Source organism: Gymnogyps californianus, chromosome 1, assembly GCF_018139145.2.
Source record: "Gymnogyps californianus isolate 813 chromosome 1, ASM1813914v2, whole genome shotgun sequence".
NCBI classification, from domain to species: domain Eukaryota; kingdom Metazoa; phylum Chordata; class Aves; order Accipitriformes; family Cathartidae; genus Gymnogyps; species Gymnogyps californianus.
Window position 1 is genome coordinate 88574199 of NC_059471.1, and position 23110 is coordinate 88597308.

At 37.9% G+C, this 23110-nt stretch overlaps 1 protein-coding gene across 5 annotated transcripts in view; it reads left to right on the forward strand.

Moving 5' to 3' along the window:
• POLA1 (DNA polymerase alpha 1, catalytic subunit) overlaps positions 1 to 23110 on the forward strand; it is a 207725-nt gene that overhangs the window by 61115 nt on the left and 123500 nt on the right. For all 5 annotated transcript variants that reach the window (XM_050905507.1, XM_050905517.1, XM_050905524.1 and 2 more), the window contains 4 exons: positions 15832 to 15864; positions 17455 to 17547; positions 21164 to 21369; positions 22651 to 22783. In XM_050905507.1, the coding sequence (XP_050761464.1) occupies positions 15832 to 15864; positions 17455 to 17547; positions 21164 to 21369; positions 22651 to 22783 (465 nt within the window). The remainder of the gene's footprint in view (positions 1 to 15831; positions 15865 to 17454; positions 17548 to 21163; positions 21370 to 22650; positions 22784 to 23110) is intronic.

The following is a 23110-nucleotide window of genomic DNA, read 5'->3' on the forward strand; positions in this document are numbered from 1 at the left end:
CAAGTCTATGAACCTTTTGACACCTAATGCTTTCTGTGGGGGGAAAATCTATGCTGAGGGCTGAAAATACAGGGCTTGGAAGCAAGATTAAGATTGTAATTTGGTGTTCTTGTTTTATGGTATGCTTGGCAGTCCCTCACAGTGTGCAAGTCCTTTAGGATGCAGCCCTCATTGGTGTTTCAGAGTTGAGGCCAGTGGGGTGCTTCCCATAGCCCATCATAAATTCCCGTCTCCGCAGCAGGAGCAGCAATTGGAGTATTTTTCTGAAGCTGCTTCTGCTCCAAGATACATCTGTTATTTTGGCGGAGGGGGGCAAGGGACAGCTTATCTTAAAACGTTGTAACCTCCTCCTTCCAAGCGTTCACTGGGAACTACCGACTTGGATTCATGGGGCATCTGCGCTTCTTGGGTGTAGCTGTGCCCAGTTTTTCTGTAGGGAGACAATAGTATGGAAGATGTCTGCCTCACAAGCTCCTCAAATATTACTTGCTGTTGAGAGGTGGTTTTTGTGAAATGTCATCCTTTGAAAGACAAATAAAGAGTTTCCTGTTTTTAACGTTTCTGCTGGATCATTGCTTTTTAAGTAGGCTTGGCTCTGACATGAGCCTCAAACTGACTTTCACTCCATGTTAGTTTCCCCAGTTTTTGAAGAGTTATTACTAACCAGTGTCTTTACTGTTCTCATCATGTAGAATTTCTGTATTCGTAACAACTTTTGGTATTTTCTTTTAATACATGAACCATTTCCTCTTATTACCAAGATGCTTGGAAAAGTTGTCATGTCCTTGAAGGATCCCATAGAAGTCTTTGTTGGTCATTTTGTTTTTCTGCTGTTGCTTATGGTGTCTTCTGCAGCACAGTGAAAAGCCTTAGGAGAAAAGGAAAAAAAAAAAATTAAGAGGAATTATCTCTCTTAATACCAGAGACAGCAGATGTTCTCTGAAAGTAGGCGACATCTTTTGCAGAAGACCCAACTGTATGTGCATTGTGGCTGTGCTCGGGGCTTGACTCTGTAACGTGGTGGAAGACAAGCCCATTGTAAATGACCAGCTTAGACTGAACACTTTATTCTGCCATTGTAGAAAAATTACCTGCACAATGATTTTGTTTTTAAGCTTGAAAATTCAACCACCAGCGGTGTCAGCAAACCCTTTTCAGAAGTCATTCTAGAAGTCTGTATGCTACAGGCTTTGTAAGTTGTTTTTATTGCTCAACTTCCAGGCAATTTAAATATCTTTTCTCCTCTATCTAACCTGTTAAATTACCTCTCTCTGTTAGGGTGAGTGTACCTCATTTAGTCAGATGTTACTTAGTTGATGATATGACTGCAAGCACATGTGGAAGAGAGTGGGGAACATGTTTTTTTGCTTGATCTGAATGCCTCTTTGTCTTCTGTTTTCTCTTTCGTACAGTTACTGTTGGTCTGCCAGGTGTGCCTTTTTGAATGAAAATGAGAAACTTCTTTAGTGTAGAACTCTTACAGTGTGGTTGGGATGAGGCTCATTTGAAAAGCTTTGAAATTAGATGTTAATTACCTTTCTCTTCTACTGGATAATCTTCTGTACTTTAACCAAATAAGGATAATCTTCTATACTTTAATCAAATAAATATTCAAATACTTTGAATTTGCCATATTTCAGCTTTGTGACAGTTTTCTTATGTGATGGATTGTGGCAGAGCAACTGCTCATGAAAAGGGAGAACTGAAACAGAAAAATCATAGTAGTTCAAGTTCAGGTAGATGGGACATCTGATCCATTATAGACATGTAGTTAAATGTAGTTGATCTGAATAACCATATGCTGATGGGCTAGTAGATGAACTGTCAAAGTTCACTTCAGCATTGGGTTTTTTTTTTTCCTTTTTTTTCTTTTTTTTTTTTTTTTTTTTTTTTAAGATTGTAGCTGCCAGTATCATAAGATCGTAAGCTTGAGAAAGATGTAATAAAGTCCATTCTAGATAATATTTTAGGGTAACGTTTTTATTGATCTTGGTCAGATAGTGGTTGGTTCTTGACTTTGAATATCGTAGTGTATATCTTCCTATAAATGCTTATGTGTATATATGGTCAAAATAAGTGTCTAGGTTAATAAACATAAAGGACTCCAGGATACCCTGCCTCAGAAAAGAACATGACCTATAAAGGAGAACAGATGTCTCTTATCAGCCATATTGCGTGTATATTTCCTGGGAAAATCCTTTCAAATCTCTTGTTTTGCAGCTCATCAGGACATACTAAAATTAGTGTTACGTGTGTCAGAAAGCAGCAATATCTCTTCAGTGTCCTGGGGGTTGGAAGGCAGGTGGGATTTTTTACTCAGCAGATTTAATGTATTTTTTAATAAGTAAAAATTTCAGTATTCTTGATTTTTTTTTTTTTTATGGGCACTTGATATTCTTCTGTTCTCTAAAGAGAATGTGTATGGGCTTTTTTCCTGGTGTTTGTGTCATTTCAGTGGTAAGACTGATAGATTTTGTTTGTTTGTTTGTTTACTGAAACACAGGAGGCTCTGTCTGAACATCAGGAAATGCTTTTTTACTGTGAGAGTGACCAAGCCCTGGCGCAGGTTGCCCAGGGAGGTTGTGGAGTCTCCATCTTTGGAGATACTCAAAGGTGTCTGGACACAGTCCTGGGCAGTCAGCTCTAGGTGATCCTGCTTGAGCTGGGGGGTTCGACCAGATGACCTTGAGAGGTCCCTTCAAACCTCAACTTGTCTGTGATTCTGATTTTGGCTGGGTTTTTTGTTTGTTTTGTTTTTTTTTTTTTTTTTTTTAGTTCAAACCAGGTCTTAGAATACCAGAAAATTCCTACAGGGATTTCTATTTTTATAACGTATCCCTATCTTTCCTTCTGTTTTGGATGTTGGTTGGTTTGTTTGTTTATTTTAGGCACCTGTAGTAATCTAAAGGCATTAAAAACAAGCTTAGCAACATTTGTATCTATAATAGCAGTGGATGAAATCAAGCCACTGTCAACCAGTGCTTGTGGTTGGATTATTAGGTTGGTGCTAAAACTTCTCTCAGGGCCCTGCAGGTCTCATTTCAGATATAATTCTAATGAGGATATTGAATGACTGGTGTGACAATAATGTAAATTAGTGCTGGTGCCTTCTATTTAAACTGAAAAGAGCGAGCAAGAGAGAGCTTTGAAAGAAGACTTCCTTGGCATATGAGTGAAAGCAGCGTTTTTTTATTAATGATTCAAACTCCTGTAATAAGAAGTAGGAAATCTTGTTAGCTATGGTTTTAGATTAAACAAAACCTTTAGGTTGTGATGTTCTTTCTTTAACAGAATTTGTGGGATGAAGAATTTAAATGAAAATTTCCAAAGTCGGAGATTGATTGAGTTAAAGTATGTAGCACGAAATCAATCCTGTCAAATTGTAGGGAAATAAGTGAGAGATTTATAAACATTGTTAATGTTTTAGAAATCTAGTTTTGTGCAAATGTGTTTTGAATTCTTTACAAATGAGATAACAGTAGGTCTAAATGACAAATTAAGGATTTAAAAATAATCAGCATGCCTCTCTTGCAGTAATGGATTTATGGAGGTAGCATGCTTTAGTTGCATTTGTAATTAAGGTTTTTCCATCATTAGAATAGAAATGTATTCCTGTTGAGCAATATCATTTTAGGTGAATTATGTGGATTGAATGAGTGGCAAAACTCCACTACTTTAATCCGATATGTGGCTAAAAGTCAGTATTTGGATTGGATTCCTGGAGGGTCACGTTGAAAGGTTAAATACATTTGTTTGTTTTTCTAGTCTTTGTATTTCCATATTCTTTACAATTAACGAACAAATCCATATCCTGTGGTATTATACAATGACAACTTAACAACTTGGCTTCATTAGTAATGAAGACATACTGCTATTAATTTCGAAACTCTAAATACTGAAATGGGTGGGCTGTATGTGGAGCGCTTAACGACAGACTAATGCATAAAAGTAACTTCTGAAACTGTCATTTTTTTGCATGAGTTCATAGTCCTGAAAAATTAAACTGAATGCTTTGGTAAGCCTCCAACTTTGTTCTGTTTTTAAAAACAGTGCAAGTGTCCTCGGTTATGACAGGCTACAAATGGTATTAAAAATGCCCTAGACTGCAATTTCAGGTAATTGACCAATTGACCATTAACTGCTGAAATCTTAAAGGCTGATAATAAGGTGGTCCCTTTCAGGAATTTGCTTTTGCATGAAGCTCAGCTTTTCTCAACTGGAGTACTCACAAAATTGTGTCATGGAGCATGTTTCTGTTTCTGCGGAAGCTCCATGACATCAAATATGGTTCCATCCTTAGCTCCTTTAAGTGTCTATAATATGTATGTTATTGTGGATGTCTGTGGATAGGCAATAGTTTCCATTGACATGGGCTTTTTTTTTTCCTATATCTCCTTGTAGGAAAAGTCTGGAAGGTGAAGTTGCCCCAACCCACCCTACAGTTCCTGTTCCTGATTTACAGTTGCAAGCCCTATTTAACAAGCAATTTAGGATTGTTAACTAGTAATTTTCTTTTGTAGTTAGTTTAAAAATAGCTGAAAACCTTAAATGAGCTTTTTGTAAAAAAAAATATATTTTTATTTCTACATTGAGATCTAAGTGTATGGCAGAAATTAGCCATGCATCTTATAATCATCTGGTAGGTCAGTTGGTTTTATTTCTGACATGCTTTGTAAATGCTTATTTTGGTTTTTGCGGGTTTTTTATGTCCTGAGAAGCTCCATCTTCATTTTTTTTGTCAGACATATCTAGAGAATTCAGGAAGCTCATTTTGAAGAGATAATCTAAAAAGACTGTGTCTGACAGACTTTCAGGAGCTCTTTCCATCTGTATCCAAGCCAGCTTCATCAAGTGGTGTACAGAGGTCACACTGAACAAATAGGAAATCTCACTGAGACTTCATGCTATTAACCATGCATGTTCCTCGTTGTCTTTTCACATCCTTGGAGCAATCACTAGATCCTGCCTAGAAGCAGGAAAGGTTGAGTGTCCCAGGCAGAGATGAAGCTGTTTTCTTTCCCTGATACCACCTAAGAAGGCAGTTAAGAGCTGCCACAGGGGCTAGTCTGAAGAGACTGTGTAGGAGCCACATCAATACAGTGGCTGGTGTTTGGACATATTGGAGATGATACCTGCCCTGCTCCTACTTTTTCACTACTTTGATCAGTACCAAATGTGGTTGTGAGTTTCTGAGATCTGAGCACTGGTAGTTATTTAGTCCTGCATAGGTGCCTTGGTAAAAATCTTCATTTGTTACAAGTGCTCATTTCGTTCAGGTTTCATCATTCTTTTTGGAATTGGAATAATCTTTGTTGAATTTCTTTCAGTTATCTATTGTCACCGGGAAAAGTGGCGCAATGTCAAAGACTAAGGTTTCTCTGCTTGCAGCAACAATTTTCCTGGTTTCCAGCACTTTGTGTATATGCTCCTGCATGATGAAAAACTTACTCTGTTACTTCTCTTTGATGTAGCAAGATTCATCTCATAGCACGTTCTCTTTTTTTTTTTTTCCTGTTTGGACAATCCTGAAAGGACTTGCTTTCACCACATGCTTTGTTTTTTAAGTACAGTTGTGAACCCTTTAGGCATTTGTATACACCTGATCTCTCATCTTTTGCATTTGAGTAGCTTGGTGGAAACCTGAACGTCCCAGTATAGTTAGGAAGCTGAAATGTACAGGAACTTCTCCTTCCTTAATCAGAGAGGCTTACAACATCAGATCTGGAGCAGATTATTTTGGAGGCTTTCAGAACGATCCTTTTCTTCAGAGCAGGGAGACAACCTAACTTAAAGGTGGCACTGAGTCACTCAGGGTGTCTGTCCATCAGGAGATAATGTCTTCTGTCAGACTTGGACCTATGTGAGACTCAAAATTGCATGTACCAAGTTCCCTTAGTTGAGGGGTGAGCATGTTTTTAAATTATTTGATTCTTAAAATGGTACCTGTAAAACACAATCTAAGCTATTTACTCTTAACTGTAAAAAATACGTAAGGATAGATCTTTGAGGATCATAGACTCGTAGAATAGCTGAGGTTGGAAGGCACCTCTTGAGATTGCTTAGTTCAACCCTCCCTGCTCAACTAGAGCAGGTTGGTCAGGACCATGTCCAGTTGGGATTTGAATATCTCCCAAGTGTGGACACTCCAGAGCCTCTCTGGGCAACCTGCAGTCCTTACAGTAAAGAAGCTTTTGCTTGTATTTAAACAATGCAAGACTTCATATTTCAAGGGATTCTTTTTTTTTTTATTCAGTTTATGCCCGTTGCTTCTTGTCCTTTCACTGAGCACCGATGAGGAGAGTCTGCCACTGTCATCTTTACTCCCACCCATCAGATAGACATAGACAGTGATAAGACCCTCCCCCGAGCCTGCTCTTCTCCAGGCTGAGCAGTCCCAGGTCTCTCAGCCTCTCCTCACATGACAGATGCTCCAGGCCCTGTAATTATGTTTGTGGTCCTGTGCTGGAATTGCTCCAGTATGTGCAGTCTTTCTCATACCAGGGAGCTCAGCTGAACACAGCACTCCATACGTGTCTCACCAGGGCTGCGTAAAGGGGTAAGGACCACCTCCCTGAGATATGCTGGCAATGCTCTGTCTCATGCAGCCCAGGGTGCCCATGGCTGCCTTTGCCGTAAGGGTACATTGTTGGCTCATGGTCATCTTAGTGTCTACCAGGATGACCAGGCCTTTTTCTGCAAAGCTGCTTTCCAGCCGGTCAGTCCCAGATTCCATGGGGTTATTCCAGTCCTGGTGCAGGACTTGTTATTTCCTTTTTTTGAACCTGATGAGATTCCTGTAGGTCATGAGACACCTCCAGCCTGTCAAGGTCCCTCTGAACAGCAGCACACCCATCTGGTGTATCAGCCACTCCTCCCTGTTTTGTATTGTCTGCAGACTTGCTGAGCGTGTGCTCTGCGCCATCATCCAAGTCCTTAACACGGACACTAAACAGGATTGGATCCAGTAGCCACCCCTGGGGTACGCCACTAGGGACTGGCCTCCAGCTGGACTGTGTGCCGCTGATCACAACGCTTGGAGCCCAGCAGTGCAGCCGGTTTTCAGTCCATCTTGCTGTCCACTTACCTAGCCCATACTTCATCAGTTTGTCTTTGAGGATGCTATGGGAGACGAGAGTTGAAAGCCTTACTAAAGTCAAGATAAACAACAGCCACTGCTCTCCCCTTGTCCACCAAGCCAGTCATCTCTTCACAGAAGGCTACCAGCTTGGTGAAGCACGATTTCCCCTTTGTAAATCCACACCAAACACTCCCAAGCACCTTCTTGTGCTTTGTGTGTCTGGAAAACAGTTGTTTTCACAATGAGTTGCTGCATTACCTTTCCCCAGGGCTTGAGGTGAGGCTGACCAGCCTCTAGTTCCCTGGAATCTCCTCCTCCTTGCCCATCTTGAGGATAGCTTTGACATTTGCTTTCTTCCAGTCCTCAGGAACCTCCCGTGATCATCATGTTTTCCACCATGTTTCCGTGATCCCAGTGAAGTCATAGCCCTGTAACTGCATGCAGACTTCTAATTCCTTCTCTTTGTTCCCCATGCTGTGTGCATTAGTGTACAGGCCTTCAGACAGGCACCCAGTCCTGCTGATGCCCTGAAAAAGTGCAAGAGCTTTCTCCGTAGCACTGTCCTGTAGGCACTCCCTTATTTACATGGATATGCTTGAAGAGGGCCCCTTTCAGCCCTGTGTTGTTGATTACAAGGTCCTTGCTATTCACATCACGCCCCACTCTTTGCTTCCCGTCGTGGTTTGCAGCTTCCTCATGGACGTGCACTCCTGCCCCCATCAATCCAGGTTTAAAGCTCTCCTTACCAGGCCGGGCAACCTGTTGGCACAGATCATTTTGCCCCACGTAGTCAGATGGATCCTGCCTTGTCCGAGCAATTCTATGTCCTCAGAGGGAGGTCCACGAACATAAGAACCAAAACCCTGCTGCTGATATCAGCTGTGCAACCATGGAGGATGAATGAGTATTGTTTAACTTTATAAAAACAACTGTCATATTGTCTAAATATATCTAATTTAATGAAACAAAATTATATGCTTTATGGAAATCTTGCATGATGTTTAAGAAATTAGGTAAGAGAACTTTCTTTGGAAGGTAATTAGAGGCTAAAATACTTTTCTGAATTTGAATAGATGTTGGTTTGATAGACAACCACTTAGTCATGATGAAAGAACAGTTTAGTTTTAAAGCAGTTCAAACCACTTACAAAGATTTTTTGATGGACACAACGTTCACACACAATCTATTCATGACCAAGACTAGCATGTCCTTTCATCTCCTATAAAATTTCAGGATCATTTTCAGTGAATATACTTGTATCTAGACAGAGGTTGCCTTGCTCTGTTCAGTATACCTATTGCAAAATGCCTATGGTTCTTCAAGAAAAAGGCTGTGTGTTTCAGTAGAAGTCCTTTTTCTTTTAAGAATACTCATCAGGTAGCAAGTGTTTTCTGCATCTGTTTTTCTCTTTAGTACTTGCTTGTCTTCCCCAGCCCTTCCCTTTTCTCCAAGCACACAAGCTGTGGTTATTACTTAAAAGATGCTGACCAGGAGAACCTTAGAAAAGTAATCTAGGTTCACTTCCTGCCAACTCCATGCTCCCTTGTTGCCTTAAAGGGCCTTTCTTACAACACACTTTTCTTTTTGTAATGAAATTTTCTTTAACAGTTGGAAGATAAGGGAGGAGGGCCTTACGGAATTGTAAGTTCTGTTTTCTGCTTTTTACTCAAAAAAAAAAAAGGGGGGGGGGAGATTTGATTCTCAAGGAGTTTGTCATCATCTTGGATAGTGCACTGAGTTTATCCACTGCTTAAGAAAAATATTTCAGACTTTAGCGTATTAGTTTTATTTCTTTTTGCAGTTTACAGAAATCCTTGATCTTTTTGAAAAACTGTCTTCACTATTGATTCTGAGGCCTACTCCCTGATTTCTCTAGGACTTCTAGTTATATGGCTATGAGTGTAACTTATCTGGGAGATGAGACAGTACTTACATTCCTATCACCTCAAGATTGAGAGACATGCTTAGAAATTATCTTTCAAATATATAAAACTATAGTTCAACTTGAACCTGATGTGGAGGATGGTATGGTTATTCTTCCCTACTCAGGAATAGATTTTGCTGTTATTCAGAGGAAAACATCTGTGCTCTGGTTTAAACCTTGACTGGATTCTAACTTGTCTCACCAAACAAGAATCTTTGGTTTATAAGTAATTCATTTTAATTATTTACTGTTCTTGTCATTTTATTTTTTCTAGTGAAAGACTGATTCTCTATTGCTGAATGTGTTAAACCAGTTCGATTTGGGTAACAAAGCAAAATAAAGCTTTCCTGTCTAAATGTTTGTTCATTTCACTGAAACAAATGCTGCTGTTTTCTCTAAGGAGGATATACTTGTCTGTATGCATTTAAATATTGAATAACTTAACACATGTTTTGGTTTTATTAGGAAACAGTAAATGATGCTTGTCATATTCTTGCTTATTAGAAGTATTTTTACTTGTGGTTTGTGATACGGTTAGCTTTTGATGTAGTTGCAGTGTACTTGAAATGCACAAAAGGTTTTCTTACTAAGCAAAGCTACCTTTGCCTCTTATAGTTAAGTACAAAATGTTCATCCAGCATAGATTTATTTAATAGATTTAAATTAAAAAATATTCATAAGCGTTAATGAGCTGAAATTGGTTTGAGTACTGTGTTCTTCAAGGGGTTTTAGGTATTGTAGATCTTGCTTTTTCGTGGAGTGAAACAGGGAAAAAATTTCCTGTTCCTTCATTTGTTTTAGGTTTTCAGTTTTGAATGAGTTGGTCAGAAAGAAAATAATTCCGTGGGTGGGCTGTGACCCCTGGTGCTTCTCTAGGAACTGCCACTGGTTCTGGTGTTTGGTTTCTCTGGAAGGAGCATTACTGACTCTGGAGGGTTAGGAGATGCCCATGCCATACGGATGTCTTTCATAGCTAGTTATCCACTCAGACATTGTATTCTTATTGCTTCTGGGAACGCGAATTGTGGTCAGAACTGGGTCATTTACCTTCTATACACTCAAATGTTCAACTTTGTTGTTGAGCACGCAGTTTCTCCATTTCCAAGATCTTAAATGAATTTCCAACACAGAAGTTTTTGGGTGTTTGTTTTTTAACTTTTGTCCAAAGCTGTAGGAGTATGTTTCATTGTTTTTTCTTCCATCCTAATACCAAAATAATCCTTTCCAAAACAGGCAAAATTTGCTTTAGTATAGCATGGTTCATAATATATTGTGCAGAATAACCAATAATTGTACAACTTAGTAAGGAATTAATTCTTGTTCTCCTGCTCTCTTCAGCAAAACTCACCACAAATACTTGAACTGGAGGTACTGTAGAACTTTAAAGATGTAATTGTTTCTGGCACCAAGGGAACATTGTCTTCAAGTTGTAATTTGATTCACATCATCATCTTCAGTGTTTTACTGTCATCTTTGCATTTCTTGTCAAAATGTGACAAAGGTACACATGATTTTTGTTGTGTTCAGCATGTTTCTATTGCTGCCTTTTTTGTGCGTTTGCTGTTGTTTGTGAGGCAGAAGATCCTACCTTTTGTTGGTATGTAAACATGTATCACTGAATCTTTGTATACACTGCTTCAGCCCTTGGAACCATTCTCCCTTTAGTTTTGGCGCACCATCCAATACTGGTTTTATACACAGCATCTATCAAAGTTGTATTAATGTCTGTCAACTTTGTTGGGTGGAGTATGGACAGTTAATTTTAGTGTTTCCGAAAAAAAAAGTAGAAGGGAAAATTTTTGCAGCATAGGATGTATTTCTGATGCTGTTAACATTTGCTAAGAGTGTGCATTTTTGGGAAATGTAACTCTGAATGCATTGTCTAAGTACAGCAAATACTCGGTAAAAGCTCTTTGAAACAAACTTATTTATTAACTGCTTGAATCTGGTCACTGAAACTTTTCTAAATCAAGTCCATTGTCTAATGAAAAGGCTACATTGTGATGTTTCATTCCTTGTGGCAAACAAGGCTTCCATCTTTCTTTCACTTTTGCTTATGGTGTATGTGCCTTTTTGTCCAGCAGTAGAAACCTTTTTTGAAAATTGTCCGTAGTAAAATCTTTTTGCAGCATCATGTGGCCATGGTTTATCAATGCTAGAGGCTACTTATCACAAAATACTAGCAAAACTAATGAATAGGTTGCAAAAATAGAGATGTTCAGAAATACTTCTTCTGTAGATTAGTGAGTGGTGTTACATACTGGAACACAGTTCTTCCTGCCCATTTATTGCTCTGTGTCATGGGAAGGACTAGCTAATATGAATTAGAAAGCTGATGACAGAATTATTTTCTTACTATATAATTGCACAAGTAAACGGCTGAGGTGGGAAAAAATATCAGGTCTACACTAGATAACTACAGGTAGTCTTCAAAAACAAAGTTTTTGCCAAGGTCCTGAGAGTGTTAGTTTTTCTCCTTGTGCAAAGTGAATGCATAAGTGATTTTTTTGTTTTTTGTTTTTGTATGCATCTTCGGCACAATATTTTTGTAATCATTCTGGTCAGTCTTTTCAGTCTGGTCTTAAGTCTCCCTTTCTGTTCCTTCACGTCTGCGGCCCCAGGAATCCACAGAAAATTTGTGTGTCTTCAGGAGAAATCTTTGCCTCAGTGTGTTAGTTTTGTGCCCTATCCCATTGTTTTTTAACTCAGTATCTTGGCTTGTTTTCACATGAGCATCCGCTTGTTCGAAGGTGCTCTTTAGTGGTTTTTAAATAAGGAATCTTTAAAAATACTTGATGTAATGGATAATAGTAAAGCTGTTCTTTGTATATTTATTTATTTTTAATCATTCCGTTTCTTAAATTACATCCTCATTTAATTAAGTAATTAGTGAGTTGGAGTAGAATTAGGACAGGGAATTTTGCAGTTTGATGATTGCTTGTCTGCAATTACTGTCTTTCAGTTTATATTGACTCGCAGTTCATGGGCGAGAGGCTGTGTGTTGCTAGTCTTGCTTTTACAAGAAAAAAGTTAAAACAGAATTTCACAGATGTTCATTGTGCTAAGAAGTTCACAGGTTTTTAGAAGTATATGTTTGCTGGGGGGGAGGGGGCACGGCTGTGCAGATGGGTTGCCAGGCAATTAATTCTTCCTACTTGGATTGCCTGCAATAGGAGACAATCCAGCTCTCAGGAGCAGCGCAATATTATTTGCAAAAGGAAACTACTGAGTAACAATTTTCCTATTCTCTTCCTTCTTTCTTCTGTCTTCCCAGCCTTACTATATACCTCCCTTCCTTTGCTGTGAAACTGCTAATGATTGATATGATAGCAGTGCTGTCATTCTTTTTAACAAAAAAAAAAAAAAAGTCATTTTTATTCTAGGTATTTTAATAGATTCCCATTAAGGATGTATTGCTGACTGAAATATTGGCATGAAGGGCTCTCACTGAGCTGAGCCCAGGAATTAAGAAGTCAGGAAATCGGCTGCTGCATTGCAAAAGAACCGTGTGTGACACAGTATCTCCTGATTGGGGGGATCATTACTGCTATTATGACTCGACTTGCGTAGGAATTTTAAATTTCATCTGAATGTCAGTAATAACCCTCTTAGCAAATTATCCTGAATAAAATCACGAAGGCATTTTATATAATAGGTGTTGAATTACTGGATAGATTTGCTAATTAAATACTCTTTGTTCTGCTGCAGTTGACATTACAGGGTAAGATCTTGAACAATTATTCTCAACAGCTGTACTTTGTTAAGGGAAAAATTAACTACAAAGTTTATTTTTTTTTCTACACTTGAAGTTGGCAGATTTTTGAAATGTGCTTGAAAAAAATTCCATCATGCAATTGGTAATGAGAAGATAAATATGCAGGTGTTGCTGTGAAATCAGATAACTACCGACTGCCTTATTAATGAATTTAGCAAGCCTTTATAACCTTCTGTTTTGTAGCTGCTGGCACTTACAAGTGATCTCCTGTCAGAATGGGTAGCACTAGCATATGCCAGTCACTTGATGAAGCTAACTTGTCTGTGACCCTCTTGTTATTACCTACATCCACTGCTGTCCTCAGAGACAATTGAGAAATGGTCTTTGCACAGCCAAACAATTTTTTTAGTAGGGGTTAATCCTGTTTAAAAAAAATGTTATCTTTTTAACTATTAACAGATAATGTTATTTCAGAGAATGAAGTAGAAAATGCCAGAGATTATCAAGGGAAAAAATGGTAGGCCTCCTTTTCTTTTACGTGTAAACTTTTCATTTCTCTGTCCAATTTTTAAATTTTGTTTCAGGGACTCCTGTTTGCTTTTGGAGTACTAAGGGAAAGGTATAACCTTTCTCTGTAGGAGTTAGCTAATAAGTGAGAGAAAGCGGGGGGGTGAATAAGCTGGAATTCTGATTACTGTATATGAAATCTGATGTCATGTACCAGTGATATATGTCTTTAGAATAATTTCAAAACTCCATGGAAAGGTGGTGGAGCGATGCCATCTGAATCACTAGGAGATGAATAGGAGTGGAATATCTTTTTTAAGGTTCTGATTAAAATGGAATCGGGTCTGTCTGAGCACAAACAGCCTAGAGTGAATCTGCAGTTAAGACTCACCATTTTCCTGTTCTTTGTCCACATAGAAGATTGAGGCCAGCTGAGCTTTTTGCAGTTTGGGACTTCAGCAGAGTTCAGGCATCACATTGTCCGAGTACCTTGTTTGCAGCCTCAGTGGATGGTCTTTAAACCAACTGGATGTTTTGAACTTGACCCAGAGAGTGTAAATCCATAGGTATCCATATGTGCTTGGTGAATAACCCTGATAAGGACATTCATTGTGAGTCAGCTGTGTCAAAGTTACATCATGGTTTGGAGCCTAATCTTTCCTTAAGTGCCTTGAAGGGAATGGTATATTACGCTTGCTTAGTTCATGTCGTTGTACTTTGGGAGAGTGAGTCCATCCTTAGGTGCAGTGATTTCTCTTTGAAGATGCAAGTGGCTAGAAAATGCATCTCAACAGAAACTATGTTGAAACAGAATACTAAGTTTGCAAAGTGAAGCATTGCGAAACTAAGAATGCCAGGAGAATATAGCTTTCGGTGCATAATTCTGTGGTGCATAATTTAAAACAAACTGAAAAAGCATAGTGGAGCATCATACTTTAGTATTCATCACTGTGGTTGTTTAAAGGTTCAGAAATATTAAAGAAACTTGCCGTTAACGTTGAAGGAACGACAGTGTTGTCATCCTGTTCGCATACTGTTATGTAGAGGTGGACATTTCACCTTTGTTTCAGAATTGCTTGCTGCAATAGCACTAGTCAATATCGTGATAGTCAAGACTTTTGGGTTCGTTTTAGGCTCCTTGGCCCTATGAAAGTCATGAGATTTCCCTGAAGATGGTCTTATTACCACTGAGCATGGCCAGCTCTTCCCTGTTTGTCCTTTTTCTTTCCTCATCGCTGCTGATTTCTACTGCTCAGCTCCCTGTCACAGACTTCTTGACTACAAGTCATAATTCTGCCTTTTTGGCAAGTATGGCCAAGGAGTATTGCAATTTAATGTATGAAAAATAATAAAACTTAGACTAGGTTACTAAATTTAATATAACCTGTTAAAATAGTGTGTTGCCTGACTATCTTTAAAACTAGAGTACCAAATTGTTTGGATTCACCTAATAGACTCTGATCTATCATTGCTGTAACAAGTGGTTCAAAGTAATCCTTTTTAAGAAAATTAAAAGTATAAATATATATGAGTAGCAGGACTAGCTGAAAAAGAACTGAGGTTTATGCTGAGTGGGGATGGAGAGGACTGAAACCAGGGAACTGGGACTAACCAGGTGGAATCTGGAGCTGTGTGGCAGAGCATTGGGATGCTGATGAGAGAGGAAATGGGGAATATGATGGAAACATGGCCGGGTGACTGAAGGAATGGACCAGATGTTGGTTCTCATGCAGCTGTGCAAACTTCACCAAGTCTTTCCTGCTGCAGCAGCCACACGTTTTGTTCACCAAGCTACATTTACTTTGTCTTTTCTGCAATACAGCTATATCTGTGGCTTCAGATGATATGCTCTTCCACCCCTCTCCACTATGCTGACCAGTATTAGAGATGGAAGCAGCAGCCTACTCATGTGAGGTCTCTATAGATATTTCTAAGGTTCAGAGAATTGCTATTCAGAGCATTCAGGGAACTCGAGATGCACTCTTGGCTGAGGAATAAACCTGGTTACACACGGATTTGCCCACTGATTCAACATCTGTATCCTATCTCTATCCCAGCTCCTTGTCCCAGTTCTGGTTTCCCTAAGGAGTTTGCTTTTTGATGACCCATTTTGAGATCATTACAAGGGTAACCAGCCTTTTGACTAGGTTCTTGTTAAGTGAGCACCATCTAGGCTGTAGTGAATAAGATAGGACATTTTGGGGAAAAAACTCAATGACAGCAAGAGATAAGATGATGGATATGAAGGAGACAACTGACCTAAATTACTGAAAGAGGCTTAGTTCTGGCACTTCCTGATTAGGTTTTATTTGAGCATTTGATTCAGTGTTCTTTTTTTCCTGAGGTAGAATGTGTGTGTACACATGCAATTTTGAGATTTGTTTTAATCTTGTTTTAGGGGAGTTAATAATAGCATTAATACAAGGTCAGATGAGAATTTACTCATGTAATAGGAGTATTGAGGTGACTGTGTGTTGCCAGGAGAGAGGTGGTTTGCTTTGTTTTGAAAGGTGGGAGCATTTGGAGTTAGCAACCTAATGGATATGTTTGCATGTGTTAGCTTGTAATTATATCATACGCTAATCTTTGATTATTTTTTTATTTCAGATTTTGATGCATACCAAGGAGATGGTGCAAAAGGTAATGCTGAGCATTTTCATTAAACAACAACTCTTAAAGAGCACACCTGGTGAATTTTTTTTATTCTAGGAGAACTGTAACCCAAACAGACCTGAAATCACTTCTTAGGATGCCTGGTTTACAAATGTAATCCTTCCTAATGGATTATAGCTTTTTTCTTTTCCTACCACAGATATGATCTGGCCCCTGCTTGAAGCCTATGTGCAACTGTTTCAAGCAAATTAGCAACAGTGCTAATTAGAGTTTACTCATAGACCTGTTACACCATGTGTTCTAGTGTTTTATTACGGTTTATTTTTTGGCATCCTTTAAACTCTGACACAAGGTGGGTTTTTGACTATATGGAGTTTAACATGGACATAGCCATGCTGCAGTTTTTACAGCTGCATTGATTTTCCACCACTGAAGACATCAGGTTTTCATTTTTTCAAGTTAATATGACATAATTGGATGCATCTGCCTATTTTTTTTATGACATTCACTGGTGTTGATGATTTTCCTTTTCACCTTTTTCCTTGCTATGCCTTTCATATGTACCTCAGGCTTTTTTATGTGCCTCAGTTTGTCTGGAGTTTGCTCCATTATCCCTGAGTATTATGGCAGTCTGGCTGGTGTTTGAACACAATCTTTTCCAAGTAGGGCATTTGAATTGTTACAAGGGTCAGAATGAGAGATGATATGAAGGGGCAGAGTGTCGGTCAGAGAGAAGGAATCAAGTAGGTGTTTGTGTTCATCTCCAGGTGTAATTGTTCAGTAGTTCAACCTGGTGATACAAAATTTGTGGGTCATAGTAGATAGATCCTTGTCCAAAAGGAGTGCCTTGTTCCCTGAAAGATCTGCTGCTCAGGGGAGGACTAACAGAGGTAATTTGATTACAGCAGAAGAAAAAAGATGGGAGCGGGAAGGTGGAAATATAAAGCCACATGCATAATCTGAAAAAGTTTAAGAGCAGCAGCCTAATCTGGACATTACTGTGGTATTCTCAGTTACTGTATCCACTATCCAATGCTTTCACTGGATTTGTTTGAAATAGAGTATCTAAGTATTCTTTTTTTTTTTTTTTTTTTTTTTTTAAATCCAGGATGACTTTTTTGCAATAGTATTGTGATGGCTACAAATGGGATAGGATACCTGACTGTGGTATTATCTTTCAAGCACATTGTCTAAACACCTTATCTGAATAGTCTGAATTTGTCCAGCAGTCTTTGAGTCTAAGTGACCTTCTTGTGTCCTAGCAGTCCAAAATTATTTCTGATCAGAGTTCCTGCTGTTTCTCAAGATTAGACTTGTTCACTGCCTTATTTTTCTAGCATTCATTTAGTAAAATTTTAACTACTTATGTACACAACTGAACAGTGATTTTTTTTTAAACATATCAGTGGTTTAAGTTTCATTATTCTCTTGAAATTCAAATAAGTCTTAATGAAATATATAGACTTTTCAGTAAAAACTTACTTTACATTTTTCTGCTTTTTAGTATTTAAGGGATAATATACAGATAATGATATTTTTGAATCTTGAAAATGAGGTGGGACTTTAAAAAAATGGAGTTGTTCTGTTTTGTTTTTCAAAGCAATTTGTTTCGTTTAGATGAACCTTGAAGTGATTTATGGAGACACAGATTCCATTATGATAAACACTAATAGCACCAGTTTGGATGAGGTCTTCAAGCTGGGCAACAAGGTAAGGAATTTTTTTTTTTTTTTTTTTTTTTTTTTTTTAAAGCTTTCCTACGTGTCTATGTTGTAACACTGAGTGGAGCAGACGGTATTGAGAGAGGACTCCATGGCATAAGCAGAGAATAGGCCACGAGGAAGAACAACTTGAAAATGTATGGAAGCTATGGAGTAGTAAAAGCTTAGAGTGCCCTATCTTCGGGAGTAGCTACTCTGCGCATTTTTAAAAGTGATTAAATTAAATTAAACATTTCATTGTATAATGAGCCTTTTTACCAATCCTAAGTTGCCAGGAGACTATCTGAATACTTGGTAAGCCAAAATGTAAGGTGCAATTCCTCCACATTAGTTCCAATTACAACGTGAACACAATTTTGATTTTAATGATTTTTGTTTTGACATGAGAGGTGTCTGTCAGTTTAGTTTTGTTTAGTTATGTAGTATGTATTACACTCTATGTGCCATCAGATTTCCAGTGGTGAATTCAAATATTAATTTCCAAGGTATACTAGATACGGAAGAGATCTGTTTGATTAGCAGTTGGCAATTGATGATGTGGAAGTTTTGTGGCTCTCTGACGTTGTGGAAGTGAGAAATGTTTCGGAACATTTTAAAGAAAAGATGTAAGAGAAGTTGTTTTTGAAAGATGCAAGAAATTGTGATGAAAATGAGAGCTGTGGAAGCTCTAAAAAACCAAAGAAAATGTAGAGGTGTTTTTCAGTATAGTATTAAACAAAAATCATTTAATTTTAAGGCAGGAGTGATTCTGGAGTTGTTTTAGAATACCTCGCCTTCATGCTAAGTTGGTACTTTGAGAAGTAGGTGCATCTCAGGAGCATGGAAAAAGGAATAATATCTTGATATCATAACAGAGTAGCAGGAGGGCTGATGGCATGGAAGAAAGCAATCTCTCTTTTTTGCTTGCCACATACAAAACTATATATAATTTGAAGTGTATATACAGTAGTGTATAAGAAAGTTTAATCTTACTCTAGCCGTGTGTGTGTGTGGTTTCATTCTGGTTTGGTTTTTGTCCCTGTACTCCCGTTTGCTGGCTAAATGTTACAGAGGAACAGTTAAGTACTAATAATTTTTATAAAGTCTGACAGGATCATCATCATAGGTTAAATACCTCTGACTTTGATTCAGGTTTACTGAGACAATAGGTAGGTTTTTGCAATTGTCACCTGCTTAATGATTCTTTTTAAGAGTCAAATCTTAGGCTTTTTTTTATCCCATGTACTTCTGTATCCTGTATCAGTTGGTTTTTTTGTTTTAAAAAAAAAAGATAGACATGTTTTGATTAAAGTTTTCATGTTGTGTACTTGATTTTAAAAATGAATAAACTTATATCTGTAAATAAGCACACACTCAAATCTAGTATCACAAGTGTGAAAGTTGTGGCTCTCAGTATTCTTTCTGTGGCATAAAAAAGTGGTTCTTGTATTTCTTGTTTGTTTGTTTATTCCTCAAGAAAGTGATAGTGACGTTTTCTGCAAACACTTCTATCATTTAGGTTTTCCTTATTTTGCATAATTCATATAAAAAATTTTCAGGACAGAGAATTCTATCTGTTGATGAGGAACACTCTTAAGAAATGTCACTGTTCTATTGCATAATAATTTCTTTCCCAAAATTTCATGTTCAGAGATGAAGAATATTCACATTGCATTCATTATACTTTTGCTCTAATGTAGACTGTATGGAAGGCACGCAGGTTTAATGCAAACAATTACTGTGAAAGCAGTTAGCGTATGTACACCTGTTCTGATGTAAAGCGTGAATTTATAGGTTGTCTTCAGCAATGAAGCATTCCTCTGAGAAATTAATTTTGTTTTTCTATTGGAGAAAATTCTCTCATCTTCTGAATTTTCCCATCTAATGCTTTGTTTCACAGGTTTCTGGTTGTGTTCATTACCACCCTTAACCCCCCATTATTCATATCTCCATGCCCCTTTTAGTCATTACTCAGCAGAATTTCATACGTTTCTCATTTTCTGTGCATCCTTGTGAATCAGATTTGCCAGTACATTCAATACTGCACTGTTGCTGTTTTTTAAGCACTTGATTAGTATGATGTAAAAAAAAAAAAAAAAAAAAATTGAAAGACTTAAAAATAGCAGGAAAATGTTCAGAGGAATTGTTTGACTGTTTTGCTTTAACGAACACAATATGAACCTCTTGGTAAAATGATTTTGCCTCATGATGACCTTCATAACTTAAAAATATAAAAGGGATAGAAAACTCTAAGGATAGCCCCAGATTATTAAAAGTGATGATAGTTCCTGCAATAGGAAAAATGGAGATCTAAGTGAGAAAATTAAATACACACATATACATATACATGGAAAATCTGTAAGGAAAGTTTTCGTTAAAAGTGGTAATGTGGGCCCAAAGCTAGATAGAAAACCAATGAGATTTTATGCTCAAAGTACTGTTCCTGTCTTAGTGAGGGTATGCATTAGATGGCAAAAGAACTTTAATTTATATAAAACTTCTGTGAGGCATGAGGAAAGGATAGTTCGTAGTTGGTCTCGGACAAGAAAACTGGAAATAATGGAGGAGTAAGAGTGGATAGGGAGATACTGAAAATAAAGAGGGAAAGAAAGTTGTAGAGGAAAGAAAATGAAGAGTAGAACATGTGAAGACAGAACAGGATATCTGAGGAGTGATATGCAGATACTCTGTTGAAGAAAGTAAAGTAAAAATGTATGAAGAAAGAAAAATGCAAGTGGGAGACTTTTAGCCGAGCCAGTAGGTGGGTGACTGTGTACTGGACCTGAAGTTTGTTGTTGAAGGTACATGCTGTTTTGAGCTGTTGCACTTCTGTCCTCTTAGAATAGAGGTAAGAGATGTGGAGCCACTTGATATTTGGTACTTTATTAAGACAACATATCGAGTGCAATTTTAAGCTTTTGTGTGTGGATAAGACATAGCCTGTGTGTAGAAAAATGGCACCTTTTTCTCTTAAAGAAATCAGGCTATAGCAAAAGTAAGCGTATTGTGAGGAACGGTATAAATAAACACTTGCCCATTTGTGCATGTTTTTCCTGAACATAGACACACAGAGCTCTGGTCTGCAGTCATAGTTCTCCCTCCCCTCCCTGGTTTGGCAGGCTGGGGGGGAGGCGGGGAGGCCCCTTTGCAAGGCACCTTTTTTATAAAGCAATTTCCATGTTCTGTCGAAGTGACCGTCTCTTACCTTTTCCTAGTAAGTGGATGCCTACCCTGAAAGCCCTTGTTTGCTTAATTTATGTGAGAGGCTAGATGGAGTAGCTGCCCTAGTAAAATGGACTGGAGTCAGTTACCTGCAAGGTCACATTCAGTCCCATGCTTCTCTGCCCTGCTTAATTTTGCTAGGGAGTTAGATATGCCAAGCTGTAAATCCTGAAGAAGCCAATGGGTGAACCTTAATTTTAATAGTTATATAGCTCATAGTTACTACTGTGTACTTAATTTCACAATTAATGATATCTGACAAGTCTTTAAAATGTGTATGCAAACATACAGTGTGTAATGTTACTTGTTTTAAAACTTAAGAATGATACACTTCTAGATGGAAGTTAAATTTGTCCATAGTTATTAAGGTGTTGCATTTGGTTTTAATGTTGGTGCATTCGCAGATCAAAAGTGAAGTGAACAAGCTCTATAAATTGTTGGAAATTGATATTGATGGAGTCTTTAAGTCCTTGCTACTGTTAAAGAAGAAGAAATATGCTGCTCTGACTGTGGAACCAACAGGAGATGGGAAATACGTAACTAAACAAGAACTGAAAGGATTGGATATAGTCCGAAGAGACTGGTGTGATCTTGCAAAGGAGACTGGAAAGTGAGTTTCTTTGTGGCATTGTCCTCTTTGCTCTGTTTTGAACAGTACATGCTTCATAAACGTTTGATATCGCGTGGCTGTTTCCTGAACAGTGCAGATTCGTAACTAACATCAGTGTTAGAGCATCTTGACTGATTTTTGTAGGAGATAGTAACCGTTACATTTTGGCATTGGTAACATATTATACTTGTGCAAGTCCAAATGTCTCTAATTTCACTATCTGTTTTTGCATCTGCTGTGGAAGCTGTGCATTTGAGTTGTCACAATTTTGTATATACAGTTTAATAAACCACAGCTGAAATCTTGTGAAAATGGTAGGTGCTATCAGTGTTTGGAGTCACAGATTTTAGGTCAGATTTTTTTTTTCAAAGATGGTTAAAGGAGCTGGTGGTCAGCTCTTTCAGCATCCTCTAATAAAGCTGGAAGTGCACTGGGTGCAGCCTGAGGAGATGATCCCTTCCCCCAAGACTGTTTCTCTTCCATTTTTCAAATGAGACTCTTCTGATACTTCATTATGATGGATACTGGATTGATGATTTATTAATTGTCATTGCACAGGGCATTTTCGTACTTAAGTTCAATAGAAATAATACATTTAGCACTGTAGAAAGAAAATTGGAGTGGGTGGAGAGGTGGTCATCTGGGGGCTGACTCAACTTATATTGCGTACTGCCTCTTGAAAACTTAAATGTGGTCCAAATGTATCAAAAAATGAATACTTTTTTACATCTGTAAAAATACACCACACACTTGCTTACTGTTCTTAAGACTTGCATTTTCTAAGAAAAGATGCATCATAATAGAAGCAAATTTTTCCAAGTTAGGAATGTATTAGTAATTAAAGCTATACAAATGTTTGAGAGTGTTCTTTAGTGACTAACTCTTCTGCAGCTGGCAGATCTTCCAACCACATTTTACAGAAATAGGCAAGACTTTGCTTGCTTGATATGTTCTCTTCTCCCCCATCTTAAGATACCTGCTATGGAATAATAAATGGCAAAATGAAATGGGAGCAGAAAATAGAAACCAGTTGCACTCAACAGTTCCAAATCACTGTTTAACATTAGAACTATTTACAATAATTTGCTTTTAGTTAAATAAGTAAATAAGTAAAACACAACATGAAATATCCTGGCAAATTTCTATAAATTTTGCATCAGACTCCATCTTCAGGCTCTTTAATTTCTAGAGGTAAGCCAGGGGAAGAAAGGATTGTGTTTATTGTAATGGTTTTGCTTTGCGTGTCTTAAGCTTTTCTCCATTTCTGGACTGTTTTTACAGCTACGTAATTGGTCAGATTCTTTCTGATCAGCCCCGAGACATAATCGTGGAAAATATTCAAAGGCGGCTTATAGAAATTGGAGAAAATGTGATCAATGGCCAGATCCCAGTAAATCAGTTTGAAATAAACAAGGTAAATGATGTCTCAGCTCTTTTCTATCTCAGAAAAACTTTACTGTTTCTGAATATATTGACTGCTGATAAAAATCTTTTTAATCCTTACGATGCTGTGAAATATCAGGAGTTTTATTAGATGCTGAGTAGCATGGAACATACTGCAAAGATCCTACAGTATGAGAGAAAATACCTTGTGGGGCTGGAGGCCAGTCTTGCTTCCTCAGAATAACAACTTTGTGTCTTGTCCCATCCTGCTGTCTTCCCCACTGATTCTGCACTTTGAGAATGACATGATAGCTCTTGCTTTCAGGAGAAGTTTTCTCCTAAATTGTTATTTTATATT